The sequence below is a fragment of the Macadamia integrifolia genome, chromosome 7, assembly GCF_013358625.1.
Source record: "Macadamia integrifolia cultivar HAES 741 chromosome 7, SCU_Mint_v3, whole genome shotgun sequence".
NCBI classification, from domain to species: Eukaryota; Viridiplantae; Streptophyta; class Magnoliopsida; order Proteales; family Proteaceae; genus Macadamia; species Macadamia integrifolia.
In genome coordinates this window covers 740,270-756,142 of record NC_056563.1, presented here as the reverse complement: position 1 = coordinate 756,142, position 15,873 = coordinate 740,270, and the positions used below count along the sequence as shown (strand labels likewise).

Below are 15,873 nucleotides of genomic sequence, written 5' to 3'. Positions count from 1 at the left end.
CCCCCAAAAAAAAAAAAATTTAAGCTGTCACCAACAAGGTTTAAAGTATTGGTATCGCATATGGTATCATTACTTTAAACCTATCATATAGTAACCCTTTTAAAGATACCGATACTTTAAACCCTGGTCACCAGGGCAGCATCTCATATTCAACCCCAAGCTTTTCATTGCATCAATCTTCCAAAAGGCCTAGAACTAAAACAATTTTACGATGGAGTTCATGTATCCTGTAAATTGTAGTTGATCCTAACCCCAATGAGAAATTCTACTTCAATATACCACATCTGCTTCTAAAATTACTACTTCACCCAATTGCACCCCTATTTCTTAATCAAAACTCATTTTCCTCATCAATTAATTGACCAAAGTTATTCTTTATTTGAACTGCTTACAAGGACAGTATTCTGGCCATATTCATCTCATATCTAGTAATCATGTGTGTAAGTGCTTGTCTCTTCTATCTTAAGCCGTGAGAACTGCCCCTTAGTCATTCTACACCTGCTCTTTCACAATAGAGTTTCGCGAAGAGATTCTCACTTAATACAGGTATAGCTTGTCGGTAACCAGAGGGTATTTTCTTTTTGATATAAGATATGGTACCCCAATCATGCAAACAAAGGGGGGGGGGCGAAGAGGCTTAAGTTTATAATTTATGGGGTAATTGTTTGGAGCATTAGGAAAGCAAAATAACAACTTTTGAGAAAAATGTGGCTCCTTCTCGAGTGGTGATAAATAAACTATCGAATAGGGGATAAATTTATCGAATCTTCTTCTGCAGCATCTGCTGGATGAGCTTCCTCCGCTAACCCCCACCTCTTTTAGCTCCGGCCACCATGGCGGAGCTTCCTGCTGAAATGCCGTCATCTCCATCTCCCTCTACCTTGCCTCCAATTCCTCCTTCTCCTCTTACACCCCCGGCTCACTCTCCCATCCCTCCTGGAGGAGCCTGCTCAGTTCAAACCTTCACTCCCTCCTCCTCCTAAAGGCCTTCCCCTACATTTCATTCCCCCCTAGGATTGGGGATTCCCTTTTAGCTGTCTGCCCAAATGGGATCCTCAATTCCGAAGCTTCCCGATGGAACCGCTTGCTCATTGGCCATTTCCTGGGAACTAGACCCCCTTTTCACCTTGTCAAAACATCCCTGCTGAAGCAATGGCGCGCGGTGGGCTCTATGGATATCTTCCTCCTGGACCATGGGTTCTTCTTATTCAAATTCTCCGATGAACAGGAAAGGGTTCAATGCTTAGATGGTTGTCCTTGGTCGGTTGGCCGGACGCCCATATTCCTTCAGCCTTGGCAGAAACAGCTCCTCCTCAACCGAGTGGACTTCTCCACTTTCCTCTTTGGGTTTCCTTCCCAGGACTCCCCCTGCACTTCTGGTGTTCCGAAGGTTTGAGCATTGTCGGATCAGTTCTAGGAAAACCCCTTTGCTCTAATGCTAGAACCCATCTGAAGGATCGTATGGCCTATGCCAGGATCTGTATTGAAGTCTCAACAGCTAAATCCTTGCTTTCTTCTATTTTTTATCCAAGAAGTAGCCAACTTCTGTTTTCAACAGCAAGTGGAGTATGAACGGAGGCCCCCTCAATGTCTTCATTGGAAGGGCTTCGGCCACAACTCAGCCCTTTGCAGACCTTGCCAGCCAGCCCCTAAAATCCATAAAACCCTTGATATAGATCTTGTGGGTCCTCTTCATCAGCATGACAGATCCCTAATGGCTGAAGATCCTCAGCAAAATGACTTTCATCCATCAAACAGAGGTAAAAGATCCTTGTGCCGCTGCAATCACCACCATTCGAGGCAAACGCAGGTGGCCATTGAGTCCTTAACCGCTCCTGCAACTCTTCCTGCTAACACAACGCTTTACCTGATGGACAAAACAGGTTCTCGATCCTCGATGTTGAGCACCTCGAGGAAACTTTGTGCCTTGTCGGTTCTGATGTTGTCGGCTCCTCGGCTGGTCACTCTCTAGCAAGAAGCTCCTCAAGTGATGATCTCTCAGACTGTCGAAGTGCTTCCTTCTCTGACAGTCGCTCTCCTTCTCCGTCGAGATTGTCTGACTTTGAGCCTCGACTGCCATCCGAGATTGTGGCGGCTCTTTTGTCTTCGGTTGAACCTGCGATGGTCCAAGATATCTTACCCCCTTTTGTTGAGAAGCTTCCCTTCTTGGCTAAGCTGGTTGTGGGTCCCATCACGACTGACCACTTGCTTCTCACTACCTCTTTGTCCCTTGACCATTCTACCCCTCTTATCTGGCCCTCCACCTTCGACTTTATCTTTGAACTCCCTTACTTGGACGAGGCCCACCACACTCTTACTGGGCCTCCTTATTCCCCAGGCCATGACATCATTCCTAACCCCTCTCCCAAGCCTAACTCTATAGTGACTCTTGTTGGACCTTTAGTTTCAGACCCATCGGGTATCTATCCGAATGTGGCGGTTTCTTTCTCTCCACCCGACTTGCCCCTTGCCTCCTTGCACTCTATGGTTCGTTCGGCTAAGGACAATCTTTTGACTTCCCTTCCCCCATGGAAAGTCTACCTCTCAGTCCTACCGTCACCACTCTTCGCGTCGATCTGCCATTGTTGTTCAAGGCTCCCCCATCCATGGAGCCTTTGCAGCCCCCTCCTAACCATGATTAATGTCTCAAGGCCTGGACTGGAACCTTCGGGGTCTTAATTCCCCTTCCAAGCAAATCTACTATTCGCTCCCTTCTCAAAGAAATTCGTCCTGGGATTTGCTGCTTACTGGAAACTCATGCCAAAGAAAATTTTGCTGCCCACATCATCTCCACTATTGTCCCTGGCTGGTCCTATCTCAACAATTATTCTGACCGTCATAACGGCCACATCTGGTTCCTTTGGGACCCTCACAAATTATCTGTCTCCCTCCTTTCTTCCTCCTCTCAGTACCTCCACATGTCATCTCCTTCATCCCCCACAGCACCTCTTTCCTGTTCCCTGCCATTTATGCTTCCAACAGGGCTGTGGATAGAGGGGTTCTTTGGAATGTTTTACGTCTGGCTGCCTCAAATTCAGGATCTCTCCCCTGGGGGATTTGTGGTGACTTCAATGTTGTTCGCTTTGGTCATGAAAAGTAGGGTGGTGGGCTGATAAACATTGCCCAAGTGGATGGTTTTAATGATTGCATTGATGTTATTGATGTTAGTGATCTCTGATGATCTGGTATCAAGTTCTCCTGGAATAACAAAAGATCTGGGGCTGCTCGGATTGCTTGTAAACTAGATAGACTGTTGGTATTTGGTAAATGAAGCGTGGCTCACCTCCTTCCCCTCCTCCCATGCCTCCTTTGAGCCTCCAGGTATCTCTGATCACAGCCCCATTTCCTTATTGATCCAGCCTTACATATCTTTTGGCCCCAAACCCTTTAAGTATTTTGATATGTGGTCCTCCCATCCGAACTTCCTTTCCATTGTTGAAGAAGCTTGGGTCAAACCAGTCCAAGCCTTTTCTTCCCCTTTTATTAGTCTTGCTAGAAAGTTGCGAAATGTGAAGGGGGCTCTTTAAGTGTGGAATTCTAACTTTTTTGGAAACATTTCATCTCAAGTCATTGACTACAGGAATAAGCTTTCTTTTATTCAGGTGATGCTCTAGTCTGATCCCCTCAACTCTTCCTTGGCTAAGGTAGAGAAAATTGTGTCAGTCTGCCTCTCTTCCCTCCTTGCTCAGGAAGAAATTTTTTTGAGACGGAAAGCTAGAATCAAATGGTTGGATCTTGGAGATTCAAATTCAACCTACTTCCATCGGTCTATGAAGGCAAGAATCAACATCAACTCCATTCCTATGCTTATTGCTCTAGATGGCCCCCAATTCTGCAGTGTTAGTGAGATCAAGTCTGTGGCTGTTGATTATTTCAAGGAATTATTCAACCCTGCTTCACGTCCTGCTTCCCTTATCCCGGAGATCCCCTGGCCCAGATGGTTTTAGTATAGGTCCTATAGGATTCTTCTCCTTAATATGGGATATCATTAAAGATAATCTAATCAAAGCAGTCAAGAGTTTCTTCTTTAATCCTTGCCAGATCAAAGGGATTAGACATACGTTCCTTTGTCTTATCCCCAAAAAGGAGGGAGCAAAGACTATGAATGCTTTCAGGCCAATCTCTTTATGCAATCTTTTATACAAATTCATTGCTAAGATTCTAGCCAACAAAATCAAGCTTGTGATTGATCCTCTTGTCAGTGAGAACCACTCGGCCTTTATAGAAGGTAGAAGTATCAGTAATAACATCCTCCTCTGTAATGAGACTTTGAGAGGGTTTGACAGGAAACCTCACTCCCTTGCTGCTATTATGAAAATTGACATTCACAAGGCCTTTGATATGTTAAGATAGGATTTTATTGTTTCAGTAATGTCCAAGAAGGGATTTCCTGCGAGGTTTGTGTACTGGATAGATTAATGCATTGCTTCTCCCTAATTCTCTGCTTTGGTCAATGGCAACTCGACTAGTAATTTCTCTTCTTCTCTGGGGATTCATCAAGGATGTCCTCTATCCCAATATATCTTCTCCCTAGCTATGGAAGTTATCTCTAAGAGCATCCAATCTCTCACTGATCAACAGCTCATTTCCCCTATTCTGAAGTGTAAGGCCATCAAGCTTACTCACTTGGCCTTGCAGATGATCTGATGATTTTCTCATCAGATCATCTGCAAGGCTAATGGTACTTCCTTGGGCACTATCTTGCATTTCTTAGAGCATTTTGAGTCTATCTTGGACCTTGGCATCGATCTGAGCAAATCCCTTATCTTTTTTACTGGGGTTTTTGAATCTACTAAGGCCTCTCTTCTGGATAAGACTGGGTTCTCCCTTGGGCATCTTCCAGTCAAATACTTGGATCTGCCTTAGATTCCGGCAAGGCTCTCTACTCATCACTACATCCCTATGATGAACCTCATCAAAAAATGTCTCCAACTTTGGAAAGCTAAACTCTTATCTTATGCAGGCCACTTCGAGCTTATCCGATTAGTGCTACAGTCCTCCTATCTCTATTGGTCGGGCATCTATGGCTTACCTAAGTCCATTGTTTCAAAGTTGGAATCAATTTTTGTTGCTTTTCTATGGAAAGGATCCGACTACTCCAGATTCCTCCGCCCGCTAAGTTGGTCAACTAACTGTCTTCCTAAAGTGGAAGGAGGGTTAGGGCTAAGGCAGATTAAAGAGATCAATTCCTCTGGAATCATCAAGCTAATCTGGAAGGTTGTTTCCAAAAAGAAGAGCATATGGGTCGACTGGGTGTACGCGGTCCTCCTTCGGCCAGACTCCTTATGGATTGTTCCAGTTCCCTCTGATGCTTCTTAGGTCTATCACAAGATCCTATCTCTCAGATCCTCTGTATCAGGAGTCATTGTCTCTCAAATTGCAAACGAATCATCCACCTTACTATGGCTCGACTCTTGGCATCCAGCTGGAGTGCTTTCTTAAGTCATCCATGCGAGAATCATCTATTCTTCTGGACTCTCCAATCATTCTCTAGTTTCAGACATTTTGACCTCAGGCTCCTGGACCCCCCCTGATTCTCTCCTCCCCTCTACTTGCTGAATTTTGGAATGTCCTTCCATCTGTCTCTACATATCATCAAATAAGTGAAGATATTGTTACTTGGTCTCCCTCCCCTTGTGGGCTCTTCAGCTCCAAGGCAACTTGGGAATTTATCAGACCTCACGGCAACCCTTCTCCTTGGTACAAGATTTTTTGGTTCAAGCATCATATCCCTGCCAGAGCTTCACCGCTTGGAGAGCTCTCACTAACTGCCTCCCACCGCAGTCCTTCCTCATTCATTGGAGAATTCCTGTGGCCGCTCTTTGCCATCTCTGTGGATATGTGACTGAAGATATAGATCATTTATTCTTTGCTTGCCTTGTCTCCTCCTCCATTTGGAATGGAGTCCTTGCAAAGTGTTGGCCCAGAAGGAGAAGAATTCTCCCTTTCCAGATAGAATGGTTATGGATAGACATGTCATTTGTTAGGATTTCTATTTGTGACACTATGGGCAAGCTTGCTTTTTGCGTTACTATTAGCCAGATCTGGATGAAAAGAAACAGTAGGAAATGGACCTCCAACTCTCGTCCTCCGAAAAAGATTTGGGAGTCCATTTTCTTTGATGTTAAAGCTAAATTATCCAATGTATCCGCAAGTTGTATTGCTTCCGCTAGGAACTGTCATATTGTTGGGTCTTGGGGGCTTTATTCTGTTGTTATTAAAACCCCCTCCCCTTCTTGAAGGATGTTCTTTAGTCTTTTCCTCTTCTTGAGGCTCTGTATGTATTTTCCTCTTCTTTTAGTAATGAATTATTTATTCACCCACAAAAAATTTATTTGATGGGTCCTTTATATGCTGAATTCAAGGTTAACATATATCTACCATCCAGAGTCAGTGTGATTCCTTTATTTCTTCATTTAGCCAAAAATTTCTTGCCCACCACATTCCACTTGCCCTAAAACAACAATTATATTTATTGACATGCTAGGGGCTTCACTCAGCTACCAAAAGGTGTAAAATCACATTGGGCTAGGATCGAACAACAAACATAACAACAAACTCATCCTTATCCCAACTTAATGGGGTCGCCTACATGGATCCGTGCAACAACAAAAAAAGCACAACAGGAGCAAGTCAGGATAATCTCAACTAAATAGGGTCAGCTTGGATCCTTGCCCTCCAAATGGCTAGACCTGAGGTCCATACTTGGGACAAGACCTAGACTATGCATGCCATTCCTCACAGCTTCCCCTATGATCATTTAAGGTCTGCCCCTAGCTCTTTTAGCTCATTCAATCTGAATCAGATCATTGCTCCTTACTGTAGCAACCCAAGCCTCCGTTGAACATGACCATACCACCTCAAATGACTTTCTCAAAGCTTATCATCGATCGGGGCAACTACCAAATCAGCTCTAACATGTTCATTCCTCACTTTATCCTTCCTAGTTTTGCCGCACATCCATCTTAACATCCTCATCGCTGCTACACAACGTATCTATATGACACTTTTGAACTGCCCAACATTTTACCCCATACATCATAGCCGATCGTACAAGAGTCCTGTAGAATCCACACATTGGGCTAAGATCTATACATAAAAAACACCACTCAAATCTCCAAGAAGGGTGTTATTTGTAAAGGGAAACCAACCACAACAAGATAAACATATCAGATATTTGCAGAGAAGGCAGATCCAGTCATTCATGGGCATAATAGAATCATGCATGCTTATTCAAATGGATTAAATATTGATCTTATTCAAATGGATTAAACATTGATCTCTCTTTAATTTAGTGGAGTTTAGAACCTTAATTAGGTTTGACAAGGCCCAAGCAGCTGTCCTTGCTATGGAACCCTTATTTGACAGCATCATCCTTGCAAGTGGTGGTAAGGCTCCTTGAACCTGCAAAATATTTCTCAGCTCCTTTCCTTCACCCGCAACATTCCCCAATGCCCAAGCACACTGTTCAGCAACAGGCATGGAACTCTTCTCTACATGACAGGTCCAAGTTAGAGGGGGAAAATAAAATAGAATAAGAAAACGCACACAGCATTAGCAAAATGATATAGGATGAACTTGAAGCGAATAAAACCTGGTTACAAGGAAACTGCAAACCAGATGACAAGTGAACATATCAAAAGAAACCACAGGTACACCCCTATTTTCTTGACACATTTTTTGAAAACTGAATACATGTAGACAACAGATAAAGAAGCTCCCGCCATATGTTGATATAATCTTACTAGTAACAACCAAAGCTGCTGCTATCACCTTCACATTAAACATCTTTATATTAAGTCTCATTACTACAAAAAAGGAATGAAATTCCCACTGAACATTGTTAGCATCCATAATCACTGCTATCACTATCGAGTCATGTCACAGTTCTCAATTTCTCATTGCTACAAGTCAAATGCTGATGTTGCAATGCCTTTACTTTCATAGATTTCTTCCTCATACAAGATGCCTTAGTTGGCAAGGCATTGCCTAGGTGACAAGGCATGCCTTGATGTCCAAGGAGACCAAGGTCCATACATAGATGATGAAGGATATATACCTGGGATATGGAAAGCCGAAAGCATGCCTCAGACTTAGTTACACCCATTTACTTTGTCTTCGATCTACGTACCTTAAAACCTCTTGATTCCAAGATTGATCTCCACAACTCCAACTTAGTGTTAATTCTTTATTATGCCTCGTCCACCAAAACAATATCATCAACACAAAGCATACACCAAGGGACCTCATCTTGAATGTCCCTAATTAAAACATCCATGAAAAGCGCAAACAAATAAAAGCTTAAGACTGATCCTTGATGTAACCCAATTGTAACTGGGAAATCACTAACTTGACCTCCTACAAGTTTCACATTAGTCATTGCGCCATCATATGTATCTTTAATTATGTCCACATACTTACTTGACACCCCTCTCTTCTCTAAAACATTCCCAAATTAACACTCTAGGTACTCTATCATAGGATTTTTCTAGGTTAATAAAGACCATATGGAGATCTTTCTTACATAATCTAAATCTTTCCATGAACCTCCTGAATAAGTAAATAGCTGACTTATCATCTTTCCATCCCCCTACCACCATAAGCATAGCCTTTAATATGTATTATGTCATACCATCTTGTCTAGGGCGACAGTTTGAATCCCTATTGTCCTCACAAGTCCTAACTTGTCTTTGTTTCACACGAGGCAATTATCTCATTAAATTGGGAGAAATTACATAAATGTCTTCCAAGGGTCAATTTTGAATAAAGTGAATGATGTATCCCAACAGAAACTTATCCTTCATATTACCAAATACGGAGCCAAGAAATATGGGACTAAAATTTCAGGCCATCTGTTAAAATGACCAAGAGACTAAATCATTATTCCATAAAGAAATAAATGAAAAGAAACACAAACCTCCAAGATGAGCAATAAGCAAAGGTAATGCAGGCAATAAAGCTTTTGTTTGTTCTGGTTCCCCGGCAGCTATGTTTGTGAGGCACCAGGCTGCCTCCAGCAACTGCAAAATGACAAGACAAAAATAACATAATAAATCCTTTATAATTTTTTTTCATATTTTGTTTCTAATAACAAAATTGCTTCATTGAATAGAGAAAAGAAGGAGATGATACCACTAATGGGGAACTTAAAGAAAGGCAAGAAGGAAAGAGTTGAACTCCTAAGCTTAGCACATTGTGTTGCAGGCAAGGTTCAAAATATCGGGTTTCGACCCTTGGGGAGATCAAAATTTTGGTCGAAATGTGAAAAATTTTGAGGAAACCAGGGAAATTTTCCCGGCTTGGTGGAAACTTTGGTTTCGACCCCGAAAATATGTTTTTTTTTCTTTTTCCTATTTTTTGTGTACGTCCTATTTTAGACATTTCTAACCCATTCACATAATTAGTTTCACGGAAAAACACTTAAATTCATACTTGTGATGTTGACCAAAGTTTGATAATGTACATTGAGTCGTTGACTGAAACTATACTACATAAGAACATATATAAGTTACTAACTAAAAATGTAAAATACATAATTAAAAGTTTAAAACAAACAAAACATAATGTAAAGGATCCAAAATAAATAATAATATTACATAATTGTGAGTTATCTCTCAAGTTTCAACAGTCAACACTCAATTCCAAGTAGAGTGTCTAAGTGGTTCCAAGTATATTCTATAAAAAAAAAATATTACATATGAAAATTTTTCGGGTCATTCTAACTAACATATAAAAAAATTACACCATTCTACTATATTTCCAAGTATATTCTATAAAAAAATAAAAATAAAAATAAAAATTTGGGGAAGATGGGATTTACATTTTTTATCCAAACTCCCTTAGGTAGATTTGCTATGAATGTCTAAGATCCAAGCTTAGAATCAAGATTTGATGGCACAAAGGCAAAACCTTGAGTGTTTTCCCAAGTTTTCCACTTCACATAGAAGAAATAGGGGGAGAGGATCGAAATTTCGAAATAAGAAGGCTTGGTTTCCCATTTAAGAAGGCTTTTATAAAGGCTGGTTCCACCCAAAGGGTCGAACCCATTGGTCCAGTCGAAAATTCCCACATTTCGGTCCAGTCAAAATGTGGGAATTTTGGTTGATACTGGTCGAAACCAGTGAATTTTAAAAGTCACATGGTATTTCGTATCAGAATCTTGGATACCTAGGAAATGTGGAAAATTTCGCAAGTATCGGTCAAAACCTTGAACCATGCTTGATTGTTGATTCTAATTCTGCTGATCTATTTCTACAAAAACGTCGTTATTCTCCTGGATAAGAATAGACCACAGGCACAAAAAACCAAAAATAAGAATAGCAAACGAAGGAGCATGCCCCTCCTCGCAACAAATCACTAGTCAACACCTGCTGATCTAGAATTGAACAACCTCAACCTCATCCTTCGAGAAAACCCAATACATCTAAAACACCATTAAAAAACATAGCACGACTCTGAAGACAAAAGAACAATAACGAATAAACAACTGGCTGACTCTCCATTCTCTTTACCCCAGAGGAAACACATGGGGGACACCATCCCATATGTCTCCTTCCCAACAAATCACTAGTCAACACCTTCTCGGGGGTAGTCTCCCACCCTGAAATGCTGCATGTTAATGAAGTTTCGATCTTCCATAAAACTTTGAAAGGGAAAGGGCCTTAGAAGATTGTTCTCATCATTTGAATAGCCACTTTACCAAGAATAAAAAATAATGATTTGGAGCTAAAATTGTCAATTTGAATAGTAGCATAGTAAATCTTTAGCCACAGAGGTGTAAAACAACCATCATTAACAATTATTTCAGGCTATATCAACCATAGAGAAGTTACTCCAAAAAAGAATAATCGGAATTACTTATAATAGCATATTAGCCAATAGCTGTACAGCCACATGTCAAGACTGTTGAGAGGCAAGACCATAAAGGATAGGATTGGAAATGTATGCATTCACTAGAAGAATACGAGTAGAACCAAAAGATAAAAATGAGGGATAAGCAGCCAAGATAGGCTAGTTGTGGACAACACCATTAAGAGAACCAATGAAAATATGTGATTACAAGCATGCTGAAAGGATTAGATGGACAAGGAAAGGTTTAGTAACTGAAGTAGCGGAAGAAGAATGAGTTACTATGAGTTAAGGATGTGCCAATTGATAGAGTGCAATGGCAGCACAGAATGTTGAACTCAGGCTGTCACTGAGAGGGGGGTGAATCAGTGACCGACAAAAACTTGGCCCAACTCATTCGTTTCCTCGACTCACTCATTGATGCTGCAAGCACTCAGCACACAACCACCAACTCACAAGCACAGCTCCTCTAATGTTGATTCAGTGTGTTGACAGCAATGACAACATCACATACTGGTGTGGGCCAACAAAGGATTCATCTGGCCAACCCCAAGTAGTAAGGACAAGATTTGCTTGAATTGAATTAGTTGAGTAACCATGAGGCCACATAGATGTCATGACTCACCGACACCATAGACGGGAACTATTGATTATCAACCACACTGTTAACAGAGAGTAAGTTAACAGAAAATTAATAAGAAAAGTTCAGCATAATAAGAATATGTATATAAATTCCTTTCCTATTTTCTTACACAGTATGATCATTTCAAAGTTACAAAACATGAAATCCAAGACAATCTACATAATTTAATAAGGTTCTCAAGACCTGTTCATCAGGAGAACCAAATGAAAGGCACTGAACAAGAATAGGTACTGCTCCAGCTTTAAGGGCTGCCTCAACAGGAGGTATTTCAGACTTTGACAATAAGCGCCTTAAATCACGAAGGGACTCCACCTTTTTCTGCATTGCACCATTTCCCCTAACAATTTCACAGTGACAACAACATGGGTAAATGTTTTAAATTGAATCCTTCCTTCAGAAAATAGCTACACTGCCTATAATAGAATCAAACAATGAAACCAGTGTATAATGCAAGTAATGCACCATTACCATTAAACAAACTAAGCCACATTGAACTCAAAAGATGACCAATGCAGAGGCTTCAGGCTTCAAATATTATAAAGGCATGTACTAAAATACAAAGAAAACGGGCATACCCAGTGCACGAGGCTCCCGCCATTGCAGGGTCTGAGAAGGGTCATAATGTTCTAACAAAGAACAGAGTTCAAAAATACCGACAAGAAAAAACAGAAATACGAGGCTTTTTAAACTATAATTATGGGAGAGGGGAAGCGAGTCAAAGAAGGGAAATAGAACCATAAGACTGGGTGCATGCAAAGAAGGGAAAGAGATTGTGATATATTTGTTTATATCAGCAAATACAAACAAATATGCACTTGCACTTGTATTTGTATGGGAGAAAATGAACCCTATGTATACAAGAAATAATTACTTTTGCACATTTTTTGGGAAAGAGATTATGATGTCCATAAACAAGAAAAGAAGACCTATATAAATCTGCAGTTCTGCACCAATTTCCAAGGAACGTTATGTATGGTAGGTTAAAGCTTAAAACGGCCCGCTAGTCAGGCCAAAGGCCCGGATACCAGTCGTTAGCAAAAAAAAAAAAAGGTTAAAGCTTAAAACAATACAATCCTAAAATCAGTCATATTTTATGCTAGGGGTCAACTACAACTATTTTCTTAATTATGCGATTTTCCAAATAGTTTAGGAAGAAGCAAAAAGATCTTAAAAATGATTTCTATCAACTCAAAGAGAGGGGGAAGTACAAAATCAAAAGAAAGATAATGACGTAGCCTCTAGAAATATCTTTATATTATCAACAAGACGGATGATACACTGTCAACTTGACGTAGAACAGCACATTATTGCAGGGTTTTATTCAAGTTAAATGAACCATTTTTGGTTTTTGGACAGTATGATCATAAAAGGAACCTTTGGGCTTGGTTGAATTTTGTGTTTTATGGGCCTATTGTTTCACAGGGTTTCAGTGGGCTAATATAGTGTTGTGTTGCATCTTCACAAACTTGTAAAAGTGTCCTGGGCTTCAGATAAGAATAAGAACCAAGCTGGTTGTTTTTAACATGTACTTTGTGTTTGGGTGCTAGCAACCAAAAGGCTGTGACAGCACAAACTTGGAGCGATAAGAAGTGGCTTTCCATTTCCAATATAGGTCTCTGTGTAAATTTACAAAAGCCAGAAGGTAGGTTCACTTGACCATGGGTAGAATTGTACATGTAGTTTCTTCTTCCTCCTCTCTTACCTGTATACTTTATGTTTTTAATTATTCTGCAACTCTTTCCAGTCCCCACAGCCAGCTGTATTTTCCCTACATTTCATTCATTAAACCATAGGCCACCTCCTAAGCTTATGCATTAAATCCTAATAAGCCCCATCTCTACTGATCAAAACATAGTTATCACGGCATCTAGGTGACCCAAGGCGTTAGAGGGAGCCTTGACACAAGGCAACTATGCGCCCACCTAGGTGACAAAGGCAACCAAGGAGCCTGGATGCCTAGGCGATGCCTTGGCAACTATTCATCGAAACCCTAATTGATTGGAGTGTTTTCATATACTTTCTGTTTCTGCTACGTGACAACATAAGTACATAACCCACAACAGTCCAATAAATAAACCTACCCTTAATTAAATCTTAGCGCACCCATTCACCAACTCACATCCAACAAAAACCCAAATTTCACCCAAAACTCCAATTCACGTTTCTCCTTGATCCTCCATAAACTTGAATAGTAGACATTATCTTTCTTATTTTCCCATAACTAAGTTATCTAATAGGATTTTGGGTGCTTTAATTCATTCTGCATGCTTAATCGCAATTTGCTGCAGAAACCCAAATCATACAACATTAACTAGCATGAAAACAACTAAGGGGAGGAAGCAAATTTCCCAATCACAGTCGACTTACATCAGGGGGTCAGCATTAAGCAAATTTCTTTTTGTATATGTAAGTTGACTACACATGCATAAGAGGTCCCACAGTGTATTTTATATCCTGATGTCAAATATGGTGAGCAACACTAGAACGTAGTAACTGCTAAGCTAGACCCATTATGGGAAGCTTTAATATCAAAATGTTAAATGACAAGTCAAACAATTAACATATAGATTGCTGTTTTTCTTAAAAAGAAATGAAACAGTTAAGGTCGATGGCCAATAGAACCCTTGGTTAGCCATACTATCATTATATTGGATAAAATACATTTAGGCAATCCAGGTACCCCAAATGGCAAGGATAATGCTTTGATTAGTCATTCTTTCATCTTAATAAATCCAGACTGACCTCACTTGTTTCAGTTTCTAGTTTACATTGAGTAATCAAGTTTAAAACAAAACCAGATGATATAGGCAGATATTTATGCAGGGGACATACTGGAATTGGACAGCAGATTTTAATTCTTCTACAGTGCAAGAAGTTTGAGCATCCAAAGCCGTTCGCTCTTCATCAATCATCATATCTTTGTCCAAGCAAACATCATCAGCATTATCAATGACACCACCTCTGCATAGGCGCTTTGCGCATACTAATCCTTCTCTTCTTTCTTTTCCCACTGTAATTGCATGTTGTTTTCTTCTTTGTGCTGCAATGTTTCCAACTGGAAACCAAATACAATTTCATAATCTCATATAAGCAAAACAAACAGGCATTTCACATTCTAACCCAGAAATGCATAAATAAACAAATGGAAATAGTATCTGACATTCTCTTTATAGGATTTTGCTAAAACTAGGTAGATTCGTTGACTAGATTGAATTGCACAAACAAGAGAACATCTTATTTGAAATTCTCCCTTCCTCTCGTATAACCCTAGAAGTAACAATTCAATTCCATTTTCAATGAACTGTTTGAGTTAGTTCAAAATAATAGTCACAGAAACTAATTTAAGTAGATAAAAATAAATGATCTGCCAAGACTTAGAAACGGTGGGAAACAAGATTGAAACATCCTTTTTTGTATTCAAGGAAAGAAAATGATGCATCAGTTGGTGAAAGGATCACATGCCTGAAGACTTGATAGGGCCTCTTCTGTGGGAATGTAGACCTTCATCGGCCATTTTCGACCACCGGAGAACTGCTCAAGAACTCACTTGGGAGCTTTCAACTTTGTGATTTCAGAAGGCCAAAAACATGGTAAGTACGGACAATGTTTGTCAACCGGTACGGGTTTTTTTTTGGTACGGGATCCGGTTCGATATTTTGACATTTTGATACGGTATTTCGATTCCTACTAAGAAAAAAAGATACGTTATTTCGATATGTCATTTGATATCGATACGATTTGGTATATATCAAAGGTTTTGTCTTAAATATCGATATTATACCCTACCAAGAAAATAAACAGAAAAAACATTGTTTTTGTTATATATATTTTTTACACGATTTGTTATTGATACCGAATTGACACAATGTATGGCAATAATACTTTTTAAAAGTTATTCGCCAAAAAAAATAATATGTGCATTTTAAAAATTGGATGCAAAATCTTCTATAGAAACCTAGGCACAAGAGAAATGGTATATATTCAATATACAATAGACATGGATATCACCTGATAAACAAACTGATAGCTTGTAAAAATAATTTCATTAAAAGGAAGCCTCACAATTGAAATAAATTAATTCTCTATTATATTCCGTAAAAATTTCATATAACACATCAAAGATCAATGACATGATTTCATCAAACATAACATCAAATGTATGATCTGTTGCTTATGAGATCAGGCACTTCGCTGAATAATTGCCAAAATCGAAAATAACCCTAAAAATAAGGGAAATAATAAATTTGTTCATGTCAATCACCAATTTTATGTTTCTCAAAAGGCGCTTCAAATATGCTAATGCCTTTAAAAAAGTCTTAAATATGAGAAATACCAATTTTATGTTTCTTCAAAGGCCCCCCCCCCATATTGTTTTTAGTAAC

General features: G+C 39.8%; 1 protein-coding gene across 1 annotated transcript in view; it reads right to left on the bottom strand.

Annotated features, from left to right (window-relative positions):
- Positions 1–15,093, bottom strand: part of LOC122085225 (importin subunit alpha-9-like) — a 24,717-nt gene extending 9,624 nt beyond the window's left edge. Inside the window, exons 1-5 of the mRNA XM_042653712.1 lie at positions 14,954–15,093; positions 14,324–14,546; positions 11,675–11,828; positions 8,918–9,020; positions 7,309–7,493 (exon numbers count right to left, since the gene is read on the bottom strand). Of these exons, the coding sequence (XP_042509646.1) occupies positions 7,309–7,493; positions 8,918–9,020; positions 11,675–11,828; positions 14,324–14,546; positions 14,954–15,005 (717 nt within the window). The 5' untranslated portion in view covers positions 15,006–15,093. The remainder of the gene's footprint in view (positions 1–7,308; positions 7,494–8,917; positions 9,021–11,674; positions 11,829–14,323; positions 14,547–14,953) is intronic.
- Between the last annotated feature and the right edge of the window lie 780 nt (positions 15,094–15,873).